Source organism: Penicillium daleae (genome assembly GCF_028827525.1).
Source record: "Penicillium daleae strain IBT 16125 chromosome Unknown utg000002l_segment0_segment0, whole genome shotgun sequence".
NCBI lineage: Eukaryota > Fungi > Ascomycota > Eurotiomycetes > Eurotiales > Aspergillaceae > Penicillium > Penicillium daleae.
In genome coordinates this window covers 7709351-7722338 of record NW_026623150.1, presented here as the reverse complement: position 1 = coordinate 7722338, position 12988 = coordinate 7709351, and the positions used below count along the sequence as shown (strand labels likewise).

Sequence of the window (12988 nt, the reverse complement as noted above, 5' to 3'; positions counted from 1 at the left end):
TGGGAAGTCCGTGAAGTTCACAGACCCACTACGGGGCGTTAAAAAGGCAGGTCCAAGCTCCCTCCGCGCGACATCCAAGGACAGACAGCGACCAGCGACGGTCTCCGAGGGTAAGCATGAAGTGGGAGTGGGAGAGAGAGGAAAAGGGACAATGTGGGGCGTGAAGTTGAATATACAGAACGGGGAACACGAGGAATAATAGCTTCAGGTCGTGGGAAGCACGTGGCGGAAAGGAACGTACAAAAGGGACAAAAAGCTTCAAATGTCGGAGGAGGAGCAGTATAGTACCATGGTAGTAGCGACGTCCAATACCACCGTCGCACAATAATTGGACTAGGTTGAGTCCTAGCATATGGTCCTGCGTAGTTTCGAAGTATTCGGAGTACTACAAGAGTCCGAATCGATTTTGTTCTCTTTCAGAGTTTAGTTCGGTCCGACAGCCAAAAAAGCTGAGACCGACAGTTCGTATCGACTATACCTAATATGGCTTAGTGCGGAGGTCTGGCGCATCCACCTCAAATACCTTGGCATACCGGCCCACTTGTAAACTATTCTATTGGCTATCACCCTCCTCCTGAAAGTCGAAAGATTATACGGTCGGAGTAGCGCGTTCCGGCAGGGGGATATCTGTCAGACACCTGCCAGGTATTTGGTGAACTCAGAGGAACAAAACAGCGAAAGATATATATTTACATCTTGCATATACGAATATTCCGGAGATTCTTTGTTAGATACCTGGCAGTTACCGAAGTATAAAGATATGCGGTATCTGCCAGATATCTGGCAGATAGCTAACCCCTCTCTAGAAGCCATTGTAGGTAATAGCGTTTGGAGTTCTTTGAAATTTACCTTACTAGCGTATTCGTAGTGCTTTTACTACCTTAGATGATAGTTTTTCTACCAAAAATCTTTTGAATGCGTTAATCTTAAAGATTTATGTGAATCTCAGAGAGTAGTTCCGTAGAGAGTAGTTTAGTATACTAGATACCTGACAGACGTCTGGTAGATATCTAATCCCTTAGGATCCGCCCTGCTCCCATTCTTTTTACCGCGCACGTAGTCGGATCTTAGCCTCAAGCAGCCTATCCTCCTCTTCCTGTTGCTCTCTTTCTTGGCGTATTCTTTGTATCTTAGCTTTATGCCTTAATTCATCCTCTTCAAGCTTCCTCTTTAGCTCTAATATAGTAGGATCCTCTTGCGTCGATGGAGGTATTAGATATGGCGTTATACGCCGGGAGACTGAGCGAGAGCGGCTAGATGAGGATGTAGAGGACCTTCTACGGTAAGGAACTCCACTACTACTAACACGCTCTAGAGGTGGCTCACTATCCTGCCTCTCTCGATTACGACTAGCACGGCGGTTCTGCTTGTCTGTAAATGGCGTATGAGTGACGCCTTAGGCGAGGAATTAGCATATCGACTCGGTATTGCCTACTAGCGGCTGATATTGTACTCCTGAATATCCTGTCGATCAAGCTTAAGAGAACTAGTGGAGGTTAGATATTTAGTAGATATTTGCTAGATGTCTGACTAACCTCAGGATTGCTGATAGAAGAGGCTGTTGTTTACCACGAGTATTAGACTTATGGTGTGTCTGCTCTGCGGTATTCGTATTTCTACGAATTAACTTGTAACCTGGAGGTAGTGATTTAGAGCAAGCTGGATTTAGGCCACACATTACCTAATATTGCCGCTTATGCTCTGCCTAAGCGGCGAGAGAAGGCTTAAGCACTTCTAGAAGTTATTAGATATCTGTAGGACGTCTAGTGGTTATCTAGGGACTCACAAATTATATTATCAATCACCGCTTCGTATCCTGCTCGGTCCTGGGTATAGAGAAGCTCAAGTATTCGCTGTCGAATACTAGGGTTACCTCCCCTAGCCCGTTTTAGAGCTTCATCAACACCTCGGGTAAAGTGGATATGGTAGAAAAGAGTTATTTGACGCATGAGATACGGCCTACCTCGGTGTTCGTGATCGAACTCATGAAGGAAGTCGGCAAATCCTAGAGTTATTAGATATCTAGTAGACGTCCGACAGAGATCTGCTAACTTACCGAAATACTGCTTTGTATCTATATCCATCACTACTGTATTAAGCCTAATACTATCCAGAATTCGGAAAGTAGGCCTCTGCTTAGTAATCTTCTTAAGAAGAAGATAGACTCGCCTAAATAAGCGATAATATCCTTCCCGAGTCTTAATAGTAGTAAAGACGCGGCAGAGTGTACGGACTAGAGGGGTCAGATATCTGCTAGTCGTCTAGAGGATATCTACTTACTCCGCCCAAGATCACTAAAAAATAATGCAAAAACAACCTCCTTAATTTCCTTATCCTTCACACGCTTAAAGGACATGTCTACCTCGTAGGAATTGGACTTCGCCAGAAGATATGCCTGTCTATCAAGCATACAGATAACTATAATACAATTAGGGTCAATAGAGATTTCACGAACGTAGCCCTAATAAGTTAGGTATCTAGGGAATATCTGCCAGATATCTGTTATACTTAACCTCGTCGTTCCTTGCCCGCTTAAAGATCACACTATTCATACTCTACCCCTAAGGAAATAATAGAAGACGCTGCTTCCGAATAATTATAGCAAGGCGATCTGTATTCACAAAGCTTGTATAAAGCTCTGTTAAGGTATAATACGAGTATTTTAAGCAGAATTGCTGAAGCTCGGGACTAGCGAGGAATTTCGCTAGAGGTTTGAAATTAGCCGGGGTTGCTAGATATCTAGCAGACGTCTAATTCGGATCTACCTACTTATCGTAAGATCCGGCCGCTCTATCTCGGTAATTAGCCTCTTCAAACCCTGTACAACCTCAATAGGACTCCGCTTTAGTGGTACTAGAGGGTGCATATAGCGACCGGTAGAGATGAATAAGAAGTATAGGCATCTATCAAGGTCACCTGGGATAAGCCAGTCAAATCTGACATTGCACTTTAGCCGATCCTAAGTCCCCGGACCCTGGATATGCGCGTAACCTAGAGGAGTCAGATATCACTCGGATATCTGGTAGATATCTGAAAGGCTTACTACACTTTAGCGATTTCTTCAACGTTCCTTCGACGGTATAACAAGCCTCTATAAGACTCGGAATCTCACCTGTAAATAGCTAGTATAAGAAGTAGATATCAATACTCCTATCTCGTGCGATTATATCTGAACGATAATAAAGAGCTGGATCAGCCTCTCCTTCTTTGCAAATTATAGAATATATATGACCCCCTAGAGGCGTCTTATACACACTCTATCGAAGTACCGGCTGATAAGATGGTAGGCGAGCCCTACAAACCCCGCGCTGGAATAGATTATGTGTGCTAGAGAAGTAGCTATCTTAAGAGATTAGCGGATATCTGCCAGATATCTATAGAATATTTAGCGACTCACGTGTACGTCTTTCGCTTAACCTCATCCTCTTCAACAAAAGGCAAATTCTGCCGAAGTCTATGAAGAGTACTCTAAAGACCTTCGTCAATAGTAGTATGTGTCATCGATCGAATAGCCGGGTGTATATATTGACAAATAAATACACCAGTGCAGTCGTATTTTGAATAGGTATAGCCAGGCCCAAGGAAGGACTCGCCTTTATATGGTCTATCGGCATAAGATTGGCGGTAAGAGTACTGGACCTGACGGTAGAAGTCAGATATCTCGTAGCTATCTGGCAGATACCTGGGATATCCGTATAGTAGATTCCACTAAGGCACGAATCTGCTCCGCTGAACGACCAGCTGCCGGGACAACATAGCCGTACCCGCCTTCGCTGGTATTTGGATACTCAGGGAGGTCCTGGACGTACTCGATTTCGGCAACGCTTAGCTTATGGCCCTTATTCTCGGTTACCCAAGTAGGTCCCGTTTGACATGGTTCCCACTATGAACGATTAGCTAGGAATCTGTTCCAGATATCTGGAGGCTATCTGCGTACTCGCAGCTCAGCGTCTTGCTCCCTTCTTTCATTGATCAGACGATCGTTTTCAGCATCAAGGCTAGACAATTGCTCGCCTAAAGAGGTCATATTTGCTGTACAAGAGTCAATTGCGCGATTGCCAGGAAGATGAAGAGAAAGGGGAAGTTTGCGTGTGTATTCATCTGTTTGATACGAGGCGCTAAACTACTTTCGAGAGCTGAGACCGACAGTTGGCTCCTAGATAGGCTTAGCGTGGTGGTCCGAGCTGTCGGGGTGGGTCCATTTGGCTGTCGATGCCAGCTATACACTCTTTTCTTTTGGGAATTCTATGTTGGTCTGGGGGTGGGGGGTTCGGCCCGCTCCTCGAAGCCTATCAGACCGAGTCCTGAGGCCCATGTGGTGCTTTCTGATCCTTCTAACGGCTCTAATGAATTTGCTAGCCACTGCGTGCTGAAGAAAGTTAACAACCCTGCGCCAATCCGAATAACTGTTTAGAGTAAGTAGTAGCCTTTGAAACACAATCCGAACACTGACCTGCAACTTGCACAGCCAGTCATTTGAGCCCCTTTTCCCTTAGTTGTCAAGAGTCGGACAGGGCCAGACCCACCCCACCCGATGACGATCCATCACTGTAGGGCCCAATTGGGCTTAGGGCTCGGTGCGAAGCGCGAAGGCATGATGATAGCAGCTCTCGAACCCAAAAAAGAGATATGACTTGCCAACGCCTTGTCCTAATCTATAAAACCACAAGCTGTATCGTTCTGCAATACGGACTGCACGTTCCTTCGTTTTTTCCCCTCTACTTTTCTTGATCATCCCAGTATCCAAAACTTGGGGTTTGGTCTCATTGCACGTGGTCTTCATTCTTTTGCACGGGTACGAAGCCCAAGATGGACAACTTCCACTATGCCCTAGCCGCAGAACAGCTGCAAAGCTTCCAGGAAAACGGTTATCTGCTGGTGCGCGGCTTCTTCAACCCGGAAGAGACCAAAGTCCTACAGCAATGGGCACTGGAAGTGCATGATCTGCCGCAGACTCCGGGTGTGCCATGGATGCCCTATGAGGAAGTGAATGGACAGGGCCAACGGGTTCTGTGTCGCACGGAGAACTTTGCAAACTCTCACGCGGGCTTTGACAGCTTCCTTCGGGGACAGCGAGCCACGAGTGTTTTGCAACAGCTGGCTGGAGAGGAGATGCTACTCTTCAAGGAGAAGATCAACTATAAGCTTGCCGGGAGTGGTGCGTCTCTTATCGCGCAATTGTCTTGTATAGCTGTCAATACTTACAAAAACTCACTAGGTGGCTTTGACCCTCACATCGACGCAAATGCCTACACGCACGTGAAGAACATCAAGCATCTGACCATTCTCGCTGCTGTAGACGAGATGAACGCGATCAACGGGGGTCTGGAGGTAGTCAACGGCAGCCACCGTATGGAAGTGCCTCTGGGGGCCGATCGCTGCATTGAGCCCGCATGGGTTGATAGTCACAGATGGACCCCGTGCGACTTGCATCCAGGTAGATTGCCTCATTATATGTGATTTTGTTGCCTCTGCTTATCACAAGGTTTAGGCGACATTCTGGTCTTCGGATCTTACCTCGCTCACCGTAGCGGGGCCAACACCAGCTCCAAGGATCGCCGTGCCATCTATGCCACATACAACTGCGCCACAGAGGGAGATTTGCACGACGAATACTATGCCGATCGCCAGAAGCTTTGGCCGGCAACTCATATGCGCAAGGAGGGTGAGTCGTATGAGGAAGGACGAACACGTTACGCTTTTGGGACTCCCATGCTCACTGTGGATGGAAAGCCAAGACCTGTTGCTACAGCTTAGAATTTGAATTTTCAATACGTTGTAGTGATAGCGCAGGGGATAATAATAATAAAAAGGACGGAGGGCACGAGGTGGAAAACTCTGTATTGTAGGCTAGGGGGGCCAAGATTCCTGAACTTGCCAGGCAAAAATTGTGATTAAGCCAAAGTAAAAACTATAGATTAAGGGTATATGAGAGTATTATGAAGAGCTGCCGAGGACAGGCCTATAATTGCATTAGGAACCACCAGGAGCGGCCTTTTTGACGATCAGAAGATTTTAGACCCACGTTCCGCATCCATGAGAGCTTCTCATGTCGGTGAAGAGGCCGAAGGGTGTGTTACGAGTATAAGAGCCACCTGCCCGCTTCCCTTTCACTCAAAATTTCTTTCCTTCTGCAGTGGGGCTCTCATCTACTATTATCCTCATCATGGAACGTCAGACACCAGCAGAAAGGGCCGCGCTTCTTGTTAATGCTCTTGAGCAGCACGGGCAGGGCGATTACATTGGGGAATCAATCAATCAGCTTGAACACTCTTTGCAGGCAGCAGATCAGGCACGCAAATCGGGTATGAGTTCCATGAGATATGACTTTCTGTACGGTATCTCACCGCGAACATAGGGGCTAGAGATGAACTCGTAATCGCAGCGCTGTTCCATGATATTGGCCAAATCATCCCCTTGGACTCGACGAAGGAGGTTCGTATGAACCTTCGCGGGAGCACCGAGAATGTCGGTCGCGTGGGTCATGAAGCTATCGGTGCCGCGTATCTCCGATCCTTAGGATTCAGTGAGACAGTTTGTCGGTTGGTGAACAGCCATGTTGCAGCGAAAAGGTATTTTCTTTCTCAATTGCAAGGGCTTCACTCTTTCTTATTCGTCTCGAACAGATATCTGACCGCAATGAATCGTGCTTACTACGACTCGTTGTCTTCTGCGTCACAAAAATCGCTCGCTTTCCAGGGCGGTCCATTTCAGGGAGATGAACTCGAAAAGTTTGATCAGGATCCCCTTCGGGATGAGATGGTTTCTCTGCGATTGTGGGACGATGCAGCTAAATTGGAAGGGGTGGAGTCAATCACTCCCCGTGCTAGAGACTATCTGGATATCATCACTGCGCATCTTCATCAAACAGATCTATCAACATGATCATGAGCATAGAAAAGGCTCGGGGTTTCAGACCAGATCGATATTACTGTCAGCATCTTTCTTCTACATGTCATAGAAGTCTACAGGGGAAACTGCAGGCAATCGAATATAGCCAGCCATTAAGAGGCTCAACGTGTATTTTAGTCTGTCTTCCCTTGCAGTACCATGAACAACAATCTGTAGACCAAGAGGGGAAGCAGCTATACAATGGATCATTCCACATCTAGCAAGTACTGAGCATATCAGAGAGCGCAGACTTCTCATCGGATGTGATGGTAAGATTGTAAACCGACTTGACCTTCACCCACATTTCAGCGTATGTGCAATAATACGAGGCTATTTTCAAGTCAGATGTCTTTTCACATCCAAGGTCAAAAGCTACACATACCAAGTGGAGGTTTCCATTCCTCGGGGCCTTTATCACCCTTCGACTCATTCACATTATCCGTCACTACCAGGAGTTGAGGATGAGTCAAATCGTTTGCGAAGCCTTGTCGAGCCTCGGTGGTCCATCCAGATGCCCCCGACTGTCAAAGACACACATCAGTCCTCTTGATCTGTCTTTTGTTAGAAATAGTATGAGCCCACCTTCCAGGCATTTGACAGCGGAACAAGATGGTCAATATCGACGTCACTGGAAGCAGTCCAGGTTGCACCGTCATATGGTGAAACCCATGTGCCACTGGTGGTGGTACAGCCACTCGAAGTCTGTGCCACATTCGTCCCATCTCGCTTGAGCACGACGTCACGGGTGTCGCAACTGCTGCACAATTATGAGCGTGACTCAGAGTACAGATTGAAAGAGAACTCTCCCACCCAGTTTGTTTGATCCAATGAGGAAATTTGCTCCGAGAATAACCCTCTTGAGACCCTTGGGGAGCCACTGCCAGTCCGGCCAACTCGCTCTTGGCTGTTGAAGCAGACGGGACACCAGGGGGAGATGGGACAGGTTCAGGGGCCGGGAGGCCTGCTATAAGAGCAGGCTGGAGAGCCAAAAGACCTACAAGGGTCTGTGATACTCGAGCCAATCCCATTGCGGTAGTCTTCGACGTTTGGTAGAAGTGGAAAGGCTAGAGTTGGAACAAATTACACGGGAATTCTGCAAGTCACAATGAGGAATGCCGAGATTAACCTTTAGCGCGGGGATGAGAAGGTCTTTATCTTCTGCTCGGATATCTCGTATAGAGACTGATATAAAAGATCCCCGGCGGCATCCCGTCTGCCAAGGCCTTTCTGAATACTGCATAAAGAGTGGATGTTTCATCCTTAAATGCACTGTAACCTCGGTTGCGCCCCGGTCTTGGCCCTTGGCTTGGCGCTGCACGCTAAGACCATATCGTCTCACCAGTGCACATTCCAGGTGTCACGATTGGCGCTTCATGAGCTTGATCGACAGTGCCTGAATCAAGGATTGTCACCTGCGTGAATCCAGAGTCCTGGGTGGATGATTGGCTCTCTGACTAACCGTGGTTTCACCCTCCAGGCGCGGTACATGGCATCAGACTAACCATCGACAGCCGCCTTAGTCGATGACAAAAACGTAATGAATATTCTCAAGAGGGTGTGTGACAGAGTGTCATAAATTATTCACAGTCACCATCGTCTGTCTTTGATTTGCTTGCTTTAAGCCAGCAGACGCAATCCACGGTCAGACTCTGCTTGATTCACGCGACTGCCAGTATTCAGAGAGCATATCGAGGAGCCGTCTCATAGTCGGATTGTTAGTGGACTTTAAAAATGCCGATACCTGTGTTAAAAGCAAATCCCGATCACAGGAAGATCGGAGATTTATGCCAATGGCGAAAAGTGGCCAACAATAGTAGTCGGCGTAGTAATCTTTCGTTGGTTGAAGCTCCTGTATCAGCCTCATCGCCTGTTCAATCAATCCTTCGGTACCAAGATCGCCAGAGGTAAGAACTGCGCCCGCCATTCGTTGCAGTAAGACTCGGCAGCCGAGAATATACAACTTAGGGCCAGCCAATGCCGACTGGCGTAGGGCTTGGCTTTGCCGGGATGCAGTGGATTCTCCGGGGTTTCCTTTATCCTTCCTTGTGCCCAAATCAGTACACGGGATTTCCGCTGATGGAGCTTCCAAACGACTATTCCATCGGCAGAGATCCTTGTCAAGTCGCTGACATAACTGCAGGCTCACTTGGTCACAACTTGAGGTTTTGTGCAATCGATAGACCGTGTATATACATCGAAATAGCCGTGGCGGAAAGCCAAGAACTGGGGAGTTTGGATGAGAGACCATGTCAACGTGGAAATTTTCTCGAATGGCCTCTTCCGCCAAGGAAAGTGCCGACTCGATTTCGAAATGGGTTGAATCAGCTGGCAAATGAGTGTGTTGGGAGTTCGCGATCTCATCTTGAAATGGGAGACTAGTCGTGACGTGAAAGATGAAAGATTCACGGGCCAGTCGATACATGGCCCCCTCAACACCATCGCATTTAATGTCATCACCGCGAGTATGGGAGTGCAATCGGATCAACTGAGCGGCCCCTGCAAGGTGTATACCGACTCCTGGTGAGGGCTTCTGTTTGGAACGCTTTAAATCGAGAGAAGTGAGAAAAGTCTTCATGATTTCTTCTGTTGTTAAAGACTGTCTGTACACTCACCTCATAGATGCATAACATCATGATGCCCAGCATTGTGACGCCCCATTGGCATTGGAGGGGTCCATCATCCAGAATCTTTCGAAGTCCAGTAACTGCGTGAGTATAATGATATCGAGCAAGTTCGCGAAATTCAGACTTTTCTATGGGGATCTCTGCACCACAGCAGGCAAGTAAAGCGTGCATGCAGAACGGATGTTCAAATGCCAATGCTAGCGTCTGGCGAGTCAATATTTCGCCCATTTGCCCATCTGTAGTAGGCCGTATCAGCTGGGGAACAAAAGTGGAGATCAAGAATTGCAAAAGAGGTCGACCATGCCTAGTGTTGGCAGGGGAGTGAAGAAAATCGATGTGAAGCGATATGTCATGAATACTCTCAGTAGGTTGAGGAGACTGAGTTCGTGCTAGAGCTTTGCAGCCCGTGGACGAAATTGCTGTTTTCGACAGCAGAGTCCTGGGTCTTGTGTTGTCCCCGGCTTCCCGTGGTCTTTCGATGCATAGATCATGTGAATCATATTGTTGAAGACTCGGCCTCTCCTCGATAGCAAAAGCATTCTCAGTTGCGGCACCGCTACTGCTAGGATGTTCGCTTTCTGAGTAACATGGAATCTTTGGCTCATCATGTATCAGACCGTCCAATTGCCAGACGCAATCTAAACTCCGCTTGACACAGTTCAAGCACTGTGCACGAGTTTCGTCACACTTTTTCTTCCGATTTCGGCCTGTGTCATGTGAGTGATTGTATAGCTAGTCAGGGAGCTCCTGGGTGCAGATAGGTACTCTCCCGTGATCAGGATTCCCAGACTAACATGTTAAGCAGCCGGTTTTGGTCCGTAAATGGGCAGGACGTCGCCGTGGTTGCCGATACGGTTTCTCAATGGAAGTCCCCGATTTTCTTGGCAGCTTTCGAGCTTCATTTCCCATGGCTTAACCCTAGGTAGCCCAAGATACCCCTGATATCTGCATACTAGCCAGTAGTCGAACAATCTATGAGCGGAGTCACGACCCGCTAGCCATAGACAAAGCCATCGCTGGTAAGGTGATGGCTATTGTGAGTAATCACGACTGGATCTCGCTCCGCTACCGCGTTGCCGCGTAAATCTGATCATCCTGGACTGGCCTATTTCAGGTCGGACTTATGATTACCCGGCGCCGTCCATGGATGACTTTCAGCTATTACGTAAGCTAGTACTACTTTGTTCAGGAACGGACAGGGCCCAGCATTGATTAAAGCTGCAACCATAATATAATTATGGTCTTCAAGTCATTAATCATAGTTGAAGGTATATTGGCCATTGAGAGACCGATGTGCATGTTCTGGCGGTCTTTTGTCCGCAAGACACGAGACAATCGAACAATCTCCTTGCTCTCGACATCGATGAGTAGCAACGACAGTCGTAAACTGAAATGAGACTATCAGTCTGCACCCTCGATATGCACCGCGGTGGTGAAGCCCTTGCCTGACTCCCAGGCCTTTTCCATCTCCACATTGGTCGCAGCTGCAACATCGTCGCCATCGAATAACTTGGTGATTTCCTCCAACGGAACATACCGAGTCTCCAAATAGAAGAACCAGATCACAACAACTTCCACCGCCAAAAAGCAGCAGTAGAAGATATAATACCGCCAGTGAAGATTGTCAAGTGCGATGGGGTTCACATATTGGTTAAAGAATAGCGCGATGTACATGGCGAATTCCATGATCGTGTATCCCTTGGCCCGCATAGAATAGGGAAGGATTTCAGTTGTATAGCTGGCAATCAGACCCGACCTGGACAATTCAATTATTCTGAATACAAGCTGAATAGCTCATGCAGGTCACTTACTTGAGGTTATAGAACAGGTAATAGATGAAAATCATCCCTAGGACGCCGGAACCGAGACTTGAGCTAGCATGTGCGTCGTACTTTGCTGACAGTGCTGTCCAGATCACAAATGAGACAAGCATTCCAGCAGAGCTGACCAGCATGATAGGTCGTCTACCCCAGTCGTCGACGAAAAAGCTGAAAAACAGATTTGTGACGAGGTTGAATGAAGTTAATGCGCCATTGATCAGCAACTGCTTGTTGGCGTCTGTAATCCCGATGCTGTCCATAATCAAAACAAGATAGTAACTGACCAGGCCATTGCCACTCCATTGAGCAAAGAGGCCAAAGGAGGCGACAATCAGGAGTCGTTTTCGGTTTCCTGCGGTTCGCACAAAGTCCACATAGGAGCTGGAATGCTCTGAGTTCTTCTCCATGGCGAGCGCAGTAGTGATCTCCGTAAACTCCAATTGAACAACTTCGTCCGCCTCGTTTCCTTCGGCGTGGTAGTGTACTAAAATCTGGAGTCCCTTCTCCGGTTGATCTTTTGAGACATAGTATCTTGGGCTTTCCGGGATCCACCAAACAACGGCAAGCATCAAGAGAGTAAAGAGTCCTTGGATTAAGCTCGGTGCTCTCCAGGACCATTCGCTCTGCCAATGGTATCAGTTAATTTTCTTTAGGGTTGATTGTTCACACTTAGTCCTGACCTGAATCTTCAAGGTACCGTATGTAGTCCAAGCTGCGATAAACGCGCCGGAATGATAAGTTGCACCTGCAATTGTTACCAAGATTGCTCGATCTTGGGCAGGTGCAATCTCTGTAATGAGCATTGGAGCTGTGCAAATGACAATAATGTCGCCGAATCCCAGTATATACCGAGCACCTACAAACATGGAAAAGTTGATGGAGCCAGACTGCAGGGCGACACCAAGAAGCATGAACATCGACCCAAACACCAGGCATGGCTTTCGCCCAAACCGATCCAACATGAACGGTAGAATCAGCAGTCCAGTCAATGCTCCAACACTCATAACGCAGTTGAATAGGCCAAGAGTAGGTCCTTGGGGATGATTGAAATAGTCCTGCCAATAAGACAGAGTTTGCAGGCCGTTCCTACTTTAATTAGTGAATGTACTCAACTTCTCTGCAATTTTGCCCCTACATCATAGAGTTATCAAAGCCGTTGGCTGTATTGGTCGCAATCAAGACTGCAATATAGAAATACAAGAGGCGCATGTTCGGCCTCTTCCACCACTTTACCCTCGGAAAGGTACGCCCCGCCAAGAAAAAGTGGCCCTTGGGCGGTTTCATGGGCTGACTAGCTTGAGCCATTTTGCGGTTATTTAGACCTATGTCTTGGATTAGGCGTATGGATATCGCTGCCAGTATAAACAAAATTTAAGGTTGAGGCTGCGAGCAACCCTATCGCGAGGTATATATAGCACGGTCGAGCTACGTGGATGGAGGCTCCCCCGCCAACATGGCGTTTTTCTTTTGCCGGTGAAAGGGCATAGTATGACCGAATCACATAGAGGTTGGGATCTCATTCTGGGACATCTCCTCCTTTAGCCTATATAGCTGCAGGAAGCGGGGGTTGAGCTTTTATCTCGTTGGATGGAATCTCACGGGTTCAGAGCCGTGACCAAACTGGCAAAATGCCCTGCGCCACAGTAATTCAAA

At 47.6% G+C, this 12988-nt stretch overlaps 5 protein-coding genes across 5 annotated transcripts; 2 read left to right on the top strand and 3 right to left on the bottom strand.

The window, feature by feature from the left end:
* Nucleotides 1-3667: 3667 nt before the first annotated feature.
* Nucleotides 3668-4027, bottom strand: N7458_003647 (uncharacterized protein; the record flags this gene model as incomplete). The annotated part of the gene is made up of 2 exons (XM_056907030.1): nucleotides 3668-3883; nucleotides 3938-4027. 2 exons carry the CDS (start codon nucleotides 4025-4027, stop codon nucleotides 3668-3670), a joined length of 306 nt encoding a protein of 101 aa, XP_056771137.1.
* Nucleotides 4028-4809: 782 nt separating this feature from the next.
* On the top strand, nucleotides 4810-5757 carry N7458_003646 (phytanoyl-CoA dioxygenase family protein; the record flags this gene model as incomplete). The annotated part of the gene is made up of 3 exons (XM_056907029.1): nucleotides 4810-5158; nucleotides 5219-5437; nucleotides 5486-5757. 3 exons carry the CDS (start codon nucleotides 4810-4812, stop codon nucleotides 5755-5757), a joined length of 840 nt encoding a protein of 279 aa, XP_056771136.1.
* A 409-nt stretch (nucleotides 5758-6166) lies between these two features.
* N7458_003645 (HD domain-containing protein) lies at nucleotides 6167-6885 on the top strand (the record flags this gene model as incomplete). Its single annotated transcript, XM_056907028.1, has 3 exons — nucleotides 6167-6305; nucleotides 6359-6572; nucleotides 6627-6885. The coding sequence occupies 3 exons, from the start codon at nucleotides 6167-6169 to the stop codon at nucleotides 6883-6885; spliced, it is 612 nt and encodes a 203-aa protein (XP_056771135.1).
* Nucleotides 6886-7108: 223 nt separating this feature from the next.
* Nucleotides 7109-7919, bottom strand: N7458_003644 (HNH endonuclease family protein; the record flags this gene model as incomplete). The annotated part of the gene is made up of 4 exons (XM_056907027.1): nucleotides 7109-7221; nucleotides 7274-7412; nucleotides 7474-7648; nucleotides 7702-7919. 4 exons carry the CDS (start codon nucleotides 7917-7919, stop codon nucleotides 7109-7111), a joined length of 645 nt encoding a protein of 214 aa, XP_056771134.1.
* Nucleotides 7920-10916: 2997 nt separating this feature from the next.
* N7458_003643 (uncharacterized protein) lies at nucleotides 10917-12640 on the bottom strand (the record flags this gene model as incomplete). The annotated part of the gene is made up of 4 exons (XM_056907026.1): nucleotides 10917-11271; nucleotides 11327-11958; nucleotides 12016-12421; nucleotides 12471-12640. The coding sequence occupies 4 exons, from the start codon at nucleotides 12638-12640 to the stop codon at nucleotides 10917-10919; spliced, it is 1563 nt and encodes a 520-aa protein (XP_056771133.1).
* Nucleotides 12641-12988: the final 348 nt, after the last annotated feature.